The sequence below is a fragment of the Schistocerca serialis genome, chromosome 11 (assembly GCF_023864345.2).
Source record: "Schistocerca serialis cubense isolate TAMUIC-IGC-003099 chromosome 11, iqSchSeri2.2, whole genome shotgun sequence".
Lineage (NCBI taxonomy): Eukaryota > Metazoa > Arthropoda > Insecta > Orthoptera > Acrididae > Schistocerca > Schistocerca serialis.
The window spans coordinates 191,940,307-191,952,838 of NC_064648.1; the positions used below are offsets into that span (position 1 = coordinate 191,940,307).

The window sequence follows — 12,532 nt, forward strand, 5'->3', positions numbered from 1 at the left end:
CAACACTACAGCTTTCTTTATCTACATTTCCCTTTTTGCATCTGTCATTAGACTTTTACCATTAATTTCCATTAAATGTTTGAGAGTGCATTTACTGTTGGTAAAGTTGCTGTTCAGCTCCATGAGGATATGCACATAAATCATAAAAATGATCTTGCTAAACAACTGATTTCTGATTCAATTAGCAGAAATATTACCTTTAAATTTGAAGCTTCATTTTCGTGTTAAGTGCAGTAAGTGGACAAAGGACCTTATAACACTTCTCGCATTTGTTTCTCATTACCCTTAAAATAGACTTCTCAAAGCAGTTCAACAAAGCATTGTAAACATATGTATAAATAAAATCTCAGAAGAACTATACAAATATCTACATCAATCCACCTCAATAGAATTTATGTCATTAGTAGAAGATTAATTATTTGTAACTACTCATACCATTGCTGAAAAAAAGGCTGAAATTTGTTTATCAGAGACAATTAAAATTTTCTCTCTTAAGCCTTTCATAAAATTTCAGGTTCGAGATAAATAGAAGTCTTACAGCAGGGAAAAAACGTTTATTTTATCAATATTTCATATGGCAGTGGAATGATGTGCTATAAGTAAATGACATCAATGAAGTAATCCAATGACGTATATTTCTTTACTGTATGTTGCACAACAAATAAAGATATTGTTGGCCAAGATGTTAGTGGAAATTAAAGGGAACTTGGAAGAAAGGAATAAAGTAAATAATTTTAAATACCATTTATTTTCTGTACATCATGAAAATCACGAACTTACACAATTTCACTTTCACTCGAGTTCTGCATTTGTATCTGTAGATCTTTCAGTTTTGCTTCTGTTGTTACATTAACAAGATCTCTTATTAACTGCATTTTGATTTCACTGCTCTTGATTTCCTTTGCAAGGTTACCAATGAATATCATGCAGCTATCCATAGTGAGCTCTGCCGAGGGTTGTTGGCGGTCTTGGGTGGCACATATTTTATTAGCTATTACCTCAATAGCACTCATGTACCCGTCACCAGGCCTCTTTCTTCTTCCATCCTTGCTTTGAGTGGCATGGGTAGGTGGTGGTGGTGGTGGTGGTGGTGGTGGTGGTGGTGATGTTGCTGCTGCTTCTTCACATTGTTCCCCAATGCATACATCGTTCAGCACATCCACATCAAGACTATAACAGCCTTCGATGTTTTGATGTGGTGATGGTTGTATATCCACACTTTGAGAAGAGAGACTGCATGTCTGTAAATTGCAAAACGTTCTGAAATTTATTCCAGTACTGTAAAAAAATGGTTCAAATGGCTCTGAGCACTATGGGACTCAACTGCTGTGGTTATCAGTCCCCTAGAACTTAGAACTACTTAAACCTAACTAACCTAAGGACATCACACACATCCATGCCCGAGGCAGGATTCGAACCTGCGACCGTAGCAGTCGCACGGTTCCGGACTGCGCGCCTAGAACCGCGAGACCACCGCAGCCGGCTCCAGTACTGTAACTGAATGAAATGCATAACATACCAATGAACAGTTGAGCATACTGAAGTTTTGTAAATAGTGTAAGACAGTTACTACATAAGGGGTAACTTCTATTTAAATTACATTTTGTTATTATAAAAGTGGGGGGGGGGGTGTTCTTTGCCCCAATTTCAGGGAAACTGAGGCAACTTTTTCCCTCTGACAAATTTGATCAAAATAGCTCCACAATATTTTCATTGCTGTCTTTCATACCTGAAGCAACTTGGGATGAACTTAACACATTGAAAGGAATACTGCTTAAGAGATTAGTGTTATTACAGTGGGTATGAATGCAAACAAAAGCCAAGAGCACACCAATATGCAAATTACAATGCACACAAAATCTGAAAGAATTCCAGTAATCCATAACAAATGGAACATTTGCTAAAAATGTCACAAAATGCTTGTGAATCAGTAAAAGGTACTAGTAAACAACCCGATAGAAGGAAGAAACCAGGCAGTGCTTGATTATTCTAGTGATGAAGACCTATCATAAGAACAAATTGCAGATGAGGAAATTCAGATGAAGACTGGGAATCATACAGAAGAAATAAAACCATATCAAAGCCACAGAGAAAACTGACACCTATCCACAAGCAAATTAGGCCTAATCCACACTAGGGCTACTTTGCTCCAGTTTTTAAAAGGTTAAAAAATTTAAAAAAATAATCCCTTCAGGGTTTACTATGGTTCTTAAATAGCTTCGAACAGAATAACCTCATTTTCAAAAGTAATTTTACAAAACTACTACCCACTACATGATTTTGTATGAATAACTACGACAGTGGAGCACAGTATTCTAATTGCATTTGTAATGTGTCTAAGACCCATGAAATTCAGTTTTTGTCTTAAGTAAATAGGTAACTTACCTCTTCACTTTCATTGCACTCAGTCATGGAATGTTGAGTCAGGCCTATGGCTGTGCTCTTTCGTGGCAAGCAATGATCCGCCAAAAACATTAACTTCTCGTAATACCATAAAGATGGTTTGTATATCTGAAAAATTGTAAGTTCGTATTAACATAGTAAAATGTACGTGGGAAAGCTACATTGTAATCCATTACCATTCAAGATTATGTGCTTTCAAAAATCGGGTAAATATTCAGTGTGATATTTCTAGGAAATAGTCTTAAATGTGTCCGATGTTTGCAAGTAGTAGGTTTCTACATTCAACACAAAATTCATAGTTTTGTACTTACGTCGTTCATCCCAGCGCCACTGCTTTTCGTTGATTTTACTTTGGCGTGCTCCACTTTAAATTGAGTTCGTAGATTGTGCACTTTGCTGTAGCACTCCTTGCTCGTCGTGTATGGTCGAACAAGACACACGGCACTTGCAACTCTTTCGAGTGCTTCTGCACGCAAGTGTTTATTGTAATAATTTGCGCTTTTCACGACGTACAGACACTGTTCTTCCCTATAAGCACATATCAAACTTTCAGTCGCTTCCTTGGACCACTGCGGTGCCATTATTTAATAATTATAATAACTTCCTACCGCACCTCACAACAGCAGAAAAGCAACTACGAACAAAGGCTTCCAGCTCAAGCTTTCCACGTCTGACGTCACAAACGAAACGTATCATGATTGGCCAACGCAGGTAACATGCAGGGAACCTTGCAAGAAAAATAGCACCGGACCCATCCAGTAATCTGTAAGAAGCTGGTATGTAGCCATAAACACAAAGAAAATTAATATTATATCTCCAACCATAAGAAACACATATCACTGATTGTTCCAAACATAAAAGTTAATCCATCAGCTATAATATGTAAATTCAAAGTATCTCACCAGTAAACCAGCACAAATTCTTCCAATAGCAGCCTGAAACATTCAATTCATGTCAACCAATTCACTAACCAACATCCAACTCAAGAGAGGGCCACCAAATGCTACAGCACACCATCTACAAACACAGAGACAAAAACATCAAACCCCACCATGACATCACACACCACATCACGGTTATGTCACGGGCCTAAGCAGACGGGTGTAGCATCAGACCCGACCGAGTGCGAATAACCTTACGTTATCACCAGATAGTAAATGGTGACAATGACTGCCAATTGGCAAGAAAACAGGAACAAATTATCTAGCATGAAGCTTAAATGCTGTTGGATCTTTTGTTCAGAGTGTGAGTCTTTTGGTACAATCCAAGAATATCAGTACTGGCTGCTTTGCACTTGGAAATCTTTCTCACTGTACTGGCCCACAAACAGGGCTCACAGCATAATTTTATTCAATCTGTCCTGCAGCATTTTCTCTTTATGTGCCACAGCTAGGATATAAAATTGTACATTCTAACACTGAAATTGTTATACTTACACCCTAAACCATTTACTCCCTAATCATAATTGTGGTTAATAATAAGGGGTGCGTTTAGTACACACTGATTTGATTTACGGATTTTCATAATGTCAGTCGAGACATTCGCATGAAGACATACCTGCTATTTCTTCAGCATCTTGTTTTGCAAATGCAAATTTCCCACAGTATCTCCAGTTCTGCTGCATGTCTCCTTCTGCTGTTGGCGAGCTTCATTGTTAAATACTTTGTAAATGAAGTTCAAGAACTGACTTAACAAGTCAGAATGTTTAAGTGAGAGTTAACTTTCAAGAAGCCTTGCACACTCTTTAAAGCAGTACTATACAGTTAATCTACAGTTCATGACCAATAAATTGTGGTCAGTGTCCACATCTGCCCCTGGAAATATCTTACAATTTAAGACCTGGTTCCTAAATCTCTGTATTACCATTATATAATCTATCTGATACCTTTTAGTATCTCCAGGATTCTTCCAGGTATACAACCTTCTTTCATGATTCTTGAACCAAGAGGTAAAAAGACGAGGCCCATGAACCATGGACCTTGTCATTGGTGGGGAGGCTTGCGTGCCTCAGCGATACAGATGGCCGTACCGTAGGTGCAACCACAATGGAGTGGTATCTGTTGAGAGGCCAGACAAACGTGTGGTTCCTGAAGAGGGGCAGCAGCCTTTTCAGTAGTTGCAAGGGCAACAGTCTGGATGATTGACTGATCTGGCCTTGTAACACTATCCAGAACGGCCTTGCTGTGCTGGTACTGCGAACGGCTGAAAGCGAGGGGAAACTACAGCTGTATTTCTTCCCGAGGACATGCAGCTTTACTGTATGATTAAATGATGATGGCGTCCTCTTGGGTAAAATATTCCAGAGGTAAAATAGTCCCCCATTCGGATCTCCAGGCGGGGACTACTCAAGAGGACGTCGTTATCAGAAGAAAGAAAACTGGCATTCTACCGATCAGAGCATGGAATGTCAGATCCCTTAATCGGGCAGGTAGGTTAGAAAATTTAAAAAGGGAAATGGATAGGTTAAAGTTAGATATAGTGGGAATTAGTGAAGTTCGGTGGCAGGAGGAACAAGACTTTTGGTCTGGTGATTACAGGGTTATAAATACAAAATCAAATATGGGTAATGCAGGAGTGGGTTTAATAATGAATAAAAAAAATAGGAGTGCGGGTTAGCTACTACAAACAGCATAGTGAACGCATTATTGTGGCCAAGATAGACACAAAGCCCATGCCTACTACAGTAGTACAGGTTTATATACCAACTAGCTCTGCAGATGATGAAGAAATAGATGAAATGTATGACGAGATAAAATAAATTATTCAGGTAGTGAAGGGAGACGAAAATTTAATAGTCATGGGTGACTGAAATTCGTCGGTAGGAAAAGGGAGAGAAGGAAACATAGTAGGTCAATATGGATTGGGGGGAAGAAATGAAAGAGGAAGCCGGCTTGTAGAATTTTGCACAGAGCATAATTTAATCATAGCTAACACTTGGTTCAAGAATCATAAAAGAAGGTTGTATACATGGAAGAATCCCGGAGATACTAAAAGGTATCAGATAGATTATATAATGGTAAGACAGAGATTTAGGGACCAGGTCTTAAATTGTAAGACATTTCCAGGGGCAGATGTGGACTCTGACCACAATTTATTGGTCATGAACTGTAGATTAAAACTGAAGAAACTGCAAAAAGGTGGGAATTTAAGGAGATGGGACCTAAATAAACTGACTAAACCAGAGGTTGTACAGAGTTTCAGGGAGAGCATAAGGGAACAAATGGCAGGAATGGGGGAAAGAAATACAGTAGAAGAAGAATGGGTAGCTCTGAGGGATGAAGTAGTGAAGGCAGCAGACGATCAAGCAGGTAAAAAGACGAGGGCTAATAGAAATCCTTGGGTAACAGATGAAATATTGAATTTAATTGATAAAAGGAGAAAATATAAAAATTCAGTAAATGAAGCAGGCAAAAAGGAATACAAACGTCTCAAAAATGAGATCGACAGGAAGTGCAAAATGGCTAAGCAGGGATGGCTAGAGGACAAATTTAAGGATGTAGAGGCTTGTCTCACTAGGGGTAAGATAGATACTGCCTACAGGAAAATTAAAGAGACCTTTGGAGAGAAGAGAACCACTTGTATGAATATCAAGAGCTCAGATGGCAACCCAGTTCTAAGCAAAGAAGGGAAGGCAGAAAGGTGGAAGGAGTATATAGAGGGTTTATACAAGGGCGATGTACTTGAGGACAATATTATGGAAATGGAAGAGGATGTAGATGAAGATGAAATGGGAGATAAGATACTGCGTGAAGAGTTTGACAGAGCACTGAAAGACCTGAGTCGAAACAAGGCCCCGGGAGTAGACAACATTCCATTAGAACTACTGATGGCCTTGGGAGAGCCAGTCATGACAAAACTCTACCATCTGGTGAGCAAGATGTATGAGACAGGCGAAATACCCTCAGACTTCAAGAAGAATATAATAATTCCAATCCCAAAGAAAGCATGTGTTGACAGATGTGAAAATTACCGAACTATCAGTTTAATAAGTCACAGCTGCAAAATACTAACGCGAATTCTTTACAGACAAATGGAAAAACTGGTAGAAGCGGACCTCGGGGAAGATCAGTTTGGATTCCGTAGAAATGTTTGAACACGTGACGCCATACTTACCCTACGAGTTATCTTAGAAGACAGATTAAGAAAAGGCAAACCTACGTTTCTAGCATTTGTAGACTTAGAGAAAGTTTTTGACAATGTTAACTATAATATTCTCTTTCAAATTCTGAAGGTGGCAGGGGTAAAATACAGGGAGTGAAAGGCTATTTACAATTTGTACAGAAACCAGATGGCAGTTATAAGAGTTGAGGGGTATGAAAGGGAAGCAGTGGTTGGGAAAGGAGTGAGACAGGGTTGTAGCCTCTCCCCGATGTTATTCAATCTGTATATTGAGCAAGCAGTAAAGGAAACAAAAGAAAAATTCGGAGTAGGTATTAAAATTCATGGAGAAGAAGTAAAAACTTTGAGGTTCGCCGATGACATTGTAATTCTGTCAGAGACAGCAAAGGACTTGGAAGACCAGTTGAACGGAATGGACAGTGTCTTGAAAGGAGGGTATAAGATGAACATCAACAAAAGCAAAACGAGGAAAATGGAATGTAGTCAAATTAAATCGGGTGATGCTGAGGGAATTAGATTAGGAAATGAGACACTTAAAGCAGTAAACGAGTTTTGCTATTTGGGGTGTAAAATAACTGATGATGGTCGAAGTAAAGAGGATATAAAATGTAGACTGGCAATGGCAAGGAAATTGTTTCTGAAGAAGAGAAATTTGTTAACATCGAGTATAGATGTAAGTGTCAGGAAGTCGTTTCTGAAAGTATTTGTATGGAGTGTAGCCATGTATGGAAGTGAAACATGGACGATAACTAGTTTGGACAAGAAGAGAATAGAAGCTTTCGAAATGCGGTGCTACAGAAGAATGCTGAAGATAAGGTGGGTAGATCACGTAACTAATGAGGAGGTATTGAATAGGATTGGGGAGAAGAGAAGTTTGTGGCACAACTTGACTAGAAGAAGGGATCGGTTGGTAGGACATGTTTTGAGGCATCAAGGGATCACAAATTTAGCATTGGAGGGCAGTGTGGAGGGTAAAAATCGTAGAGGGAGACCAAGAGATGAATACACTAAGCAGATTATTTTTTGGGATAATTCTTCTGATTCAAAAAGGGTATTTTTGGCTCAAAAACGGGCTGTTCGAGCTATGTATGGTGTAAGTTCTAAAACCTCTTGTCCACCCCTTTCAATAGTCTTGGAATTTTGACATTGCCCTCACAGTATGTATTTTCTTTAATGTCGTTTGTTGTTAGCAATATTAGCTTATTCCCAAGAGTTAGCAGCTTTCACTCAGTTAATACTAGGCAGAAATCAAATCTGCATGTGGAATGCACTTCCTTGACTCTTGTGCAGAAAGGAGTGCAGTATTCTGCTGCATCCATTTTTAATAAGCTACCACAAGAACTCAAAAATCTTAGCAGTAGCCCAAACACTTTTAAGTCTAAACTGAAGAGTTTCCTCATGGCCCACTCCTATTCTGTCGAGGAGCTCCTGGAAGAGCTAAAAAATTAAGCAAATTCCAGTGTTACATTCTTGATTTTCTTCATTTAAACTAACGACTTGTCGCCTGAATATGTTTCTTATATTTCATTTCATCTGTTTCTACAATCGTGTTATAATTTCATGTATTGATTCGTTCCATGACCCTGGAGACTTCTCCTAAATGTGGTCCCACGGAACAATAAATAAAATAAGGATGTAGGTTGCAGTAGGTACTGGGAGATGAAGAAGCTTGCACAGGATAGAGTAGCATGGAGAGCTGCATCAAACCAGTCTCAGGACTAAAGACCACAACAACAACAACATTTAAACGATTTGACTGTGTCAAGCAGGACGCTATTAATTCTGTTTCCGAGTATTACGTGTTTCTTCTTCCTATTCATCGCCTACTCTAATGCTCAGGGTACGCTAGTATTTTGCTTTGTGCTCACTTTAACATAGACTTTTTTTTTTTAATTCTTACTGTGTAGTACTGTTATGTAGCAATACCCGTCAGGTTGATGTCTATGCAACGCTACAAAAATCTAGTAAGAAGGAATACGAAATTCTAGCAATAATTGAAAATGTAATAAAGCAGTTGCCTATGTATACCAAAACTAAGGATAATAAGTTATTTATGACAGTTTGGGGGGAGGGGGCTAGACCTCGGCGTATGGAGTACTTTTAGTATCTTCGAATATAAATGGCGTCTTGTAAGTAGCCATAAAGGGTTCCACTCACTGTCCTGTAAATAAACCTGCACAATAATGCCTTTTAAATGATCTTCATGAAAGAAATGCACGCGACTACGTTATATTTCCCCGAATATGGATCTCCTTCTGTAGGTATCAACGTAAAGTCATGTGAGGAGCTAAAATGACAAAAAAAATCGGTGTGCTGCTAGTCCGTAGTTTAACAAAGAATAGCATTCTGTAAATTTCACCTCAGCTCTGCGCTAGAGCGTGGGACCGCCAGCGACTGCTCGAACGAACCTAACCGTACGCCGCCAATCCAACAAGTTTTCAGCCAATCACGAACTGTAGATGGCGGTAAAAGATGGGAGACCTTGTTTTCGCCCGAACGAACTAGCCCAGTTCTGAGGCAGCGTGTTGAGCTGACATCTGTTGGCAACACCGAGCAACACTACAGTACTCAAGCGATGCGTATTTTACTTCGCATTGGCAAGTTTAGCACGAAAACGTTGGAAGTAAGACACATCTTTGCAGGTATATCAATTTCTTATTTACAGTTTGCTAACAAAATAGGAATAAGTGCCAACATCTTTTCATTATTTGTGAAGGGTATACTTCACGCCCACAAAGTTTCTTGGTAAGGCGTTCTTTAGATATGATAACTTGGAACAATGTGTCGTGATTAGTGTTTGCTTATTTAGAACGTGGAATCAATTTTTGGGGGGCTCGGATAATATTATCCGAGTACATGCTCTAAATGCAGTAGTATGGGCGGCGCAAGGGCTCGTGTTCTAACAGCACAGCGCGCAGTGGCATTTGACATATCATCGGAATTGCTGTACCCATAATTTTCCATTCATTAGCCGTACTTGCGACTACAGCCTGGAACTTCCTCGGTCGATAAATGATCTATCATCTATGTGCTTGGCTACACACACACAATACATACACGAAACTGAAAAAGGTTAACATTTCTTAACTTCGCCTTTCGAAACAGCAGGAAATTTCGTTATGGGAAACCTATATCGAGTTTACAGTAAAGCAGCCCAGGTTACTTTTATTTTCCCGTTTAATTTTCTTCTCTGCCCAACCCGCAACTTTATCGATTTGTTCGCTGCATATTAGTTAAGTTTTTGTATCGAATTTCAAGCATACTTTCCAACTTACTGTTATAGGGTCTTACTTCGAGTGTCTCCAGGTTTATGTGGACTAGATGTAAACAGACAGCACAATGCCGTGAGCCAAAGCAGGGTGCTTCACGTAAAAATTCTTCCCACGTTTCGTATTACCCAGTGGAAGTCCAGGCAAGCAGAAGACGGCAGGAGATGTAATGGCGATGCTAACCCAGCCAGCTGCACGTAGTGTAGAGGAGTGACGCGAGAGAGCAGCAGCGTAGCCCGACACGCATAGTACGGACTGCCACCGACAGATGGCAGGTGCGAACTGCAGTGCATAAATCTCTGTAAAGGGAAATTATGGCCAACTTGAAATTGGGCGCCATTTTCGAACGACTGCGCCGATGGTGATACATTAACTGCTGCAGCGTGTTTAGCAGTGTTTACTGAAGGAGTACACTCAGCTCTCCAATACACTGCTAAGACTAATCAGTGGCTACAAACGGAACATGTCGGATATTTTGCAACAAAAAAGCTCAACAAATTAAAGCTAAATGAGTCGAAAAGCATTTGTTGCTGGGAGCACAACAGTTTTTTGCCTGCTATTCTTTATTAGTAGCGAAAGCAGATATCGCAGTTCTTGATGCGGTATCGAGTTTGAACACCTGTTTTCGTAATTAGCATTAAATCGGTCCTATCCAACTGTTAGTAAGACCAATGTTAGGTCGCAAGTGCAGGGAAGTACAAGTCGCTAATTTAAAGCTCTATATCAGCTTACCTCTTGTTCCTGCTACTTCGTAGTACGAAAATTCGCCCAATGTCTCTTGTTATATGAAATGAAGCATTGCATTCACATAAATATGCGCGGTACCCTAGTAAATAGAATTGACAAACGAGGCTTTATGATTAGGCATGCTTTATATCTTTGTCAGGCCTATCCCACAAAATTTTTTCTGCAAATTCTTCATAGCATTAGGAGAATGATGACGAAAGTACAGGAGAATACAATATGTTTCAAATGTGTTGAGGTAAAACTAGTCGTATGATCAAAAGTAGGCTGTAGGGAACTGTAACAACTGTACTCTTATTAGTATACTACAAATTTTTGGCCAGGTTCCATCAGAAATAATAGTCTGCCAGTAACGTCAATATTCACTGAATATAAGGTTGTAGGTTCCGTACGTGCATCGTGCATTTTTTTTTTTTTTTTTTACGTTATAATGTGTTGAACAAAAACAATTTCTTGTCGTGAGCATCCTAAATATACATTTAAACCATAATCTACAGTCAACCAGGTCAAATTTTTTTACCAGTCATTATAACTTTGTACACCACCACTCACTATTTTTCGTTTTATCTGCTAACAGAGGCAGTTTTGTCTCCAAGATTTCTATTTTGTAATTAGACTACCTTTAAACCATCCTATTACCTCTTCTGACTTTTCTTTGCTGTTCAGATGGATTGGAAACTAAGTAACATAAATGTAAAATAAGACAAAAGACCAGAAATGAATGAAATTAACTGAATGGTTAAATCAAGTTCCTGCAACCTTTCCCATTGGGACCAAGATAAACCCAAAACCAAGTAAATGTATAAAAACTCTAGCTGCAGTGTTCAGAAATTGAAATTAAAATAATGAGCCTGGAGATGCTGCTGATAGTAGCACGAAGTTAGCTGAATTAGGTGTAAACAGCAGTCTCACAGGGAACTTATAATCATCATTTCTGTCACTACCAATAAGGGAACATGGTTCTAGGCTTGCTGATAGATTTGTTCATTAAATTTACATTTATCTTTGAGTATGGCTTTCACATAAATATGTCATTACACTGTATGAAGGTAAATCATACGCTGGAAATGTCACTGTAGCAGATATGTAATGCAAGTATATCTCGTTTAAAATAAGTTGCAATTGCAGGATCAAGAAAGGGGAAAAGAAATAGGTTTTGGCTTCAAAGCTAAGGTGGAGTCTTGTACTGTAAAGACAGTGTATTAACAGAAAAGCTTAATCTCGCCCAATACCTGTTACCAGAAAGGGGCGTGGTCCATAATAGCAGTGAACATTTACGCTAAATATCTGAAAATGTTTGATGGAATGTATTTAATATATGGTATTACTGAAAGTGTTGTTCTACTTTGAAGAGAATGTGTGCACTATTATTTGTAACACGTGTTATCAAAAATATCCTTAACGAATGTGTTATTTTTACATTTACAACCCCTTAGCCTAAAAACTGTTAATAACAGGTCTATATAAATATCTTTAAATTTCAAAGTAAACCTGCATTACTGAAATAGAACAATTTATTTAGGCTTCTTATTAACCACCGATTTACTTTTGGAATGGCTTAAAATTACCCAGAGTATTTTATGTAGGTAAAATAATGTGTTGTCCAAGACTGACATAAACTTAGCCAGAATAGCAGAGCAACTTTATCAGTATAAATATTAAAATATTACAGCAAACAGTCAATTTGTCTATATTTTTACTATAAAAAATGCTCAGTAACTGTAACTACAACATGTGTTGCAACAAGTAACATATTTTGTGGGCAGTATTTTCAAAAAATGGTCTCATGGGGGGCAAAGTTCCCCAGTTGACTGCATTTCCATTCACATATTCCCAGTCTTCAACATAAAATGCTAAATTTTGATAATAAATAAAAATAGCAGTTACAATACAAAATATGCACGACATTTACTTGTAATGACGTTTACTTTTTACCGTGTTTGGAAACAAGTATTCTTCAAAAAGTATTGTTCAGCAGATTTTGCATATGTGCTATT

At 38.6% G+C, this 12,532-nt stretch overlaps 1 protein-coding gene across 1 annotated transcript; it reads right to left on the reverse strand.

Moving 5' to 3' along the window:
- Positions 1–776: 776 nt before the first annotated feature.
- Positions 777–3,247, reverse strand: LOC126426642 (uncharacterized). Its single transcript, XM_050088529.1, has 4 exons — positions 3,017–3,247; positions 2,715–2,931; positions 2,386–2,511; positions 777–1,241 (listed from the first exon to the last, which is right to left on the reverse strand). The coding sequence occupies exons 1-4, from the start codon at positions 3,097–3,099 to the stop codon at positions 777–779; spliced, it is 891 nt and encodes a 296-aa protein (XP_049944486.1). The 5' UTR covers positions 3,100–3,247.
- Positions 3,248–12,532: the final 9,285 nt, after the last annotated feature.

Bases quoted from the DNA above. Each gene is read 5' to 3' on its own strand.
- LOC126426642 (XM_050088529.1), bottom strand. From the start codon at position 3,099: ATGATACGTTTCGTTTGTGACGTCAGACGTGGAAAGCTTGAGCTGGAA. The intron at 2,932-3,016 runs GTGCGGTAGGAA...ATGTGCTTATAG, and splicing joins TGCTTTTCTGCTGTTGTGAG to GGAAGAACAGTGTCTGTACG. The intron at 1,242-2,385 runs GTAAGTTACCTA...TGCAATTTACAG, and splicing joins AGTGCAATGAAAGTGAAGAG to ACATGCAGTCTCTCTTCTCA.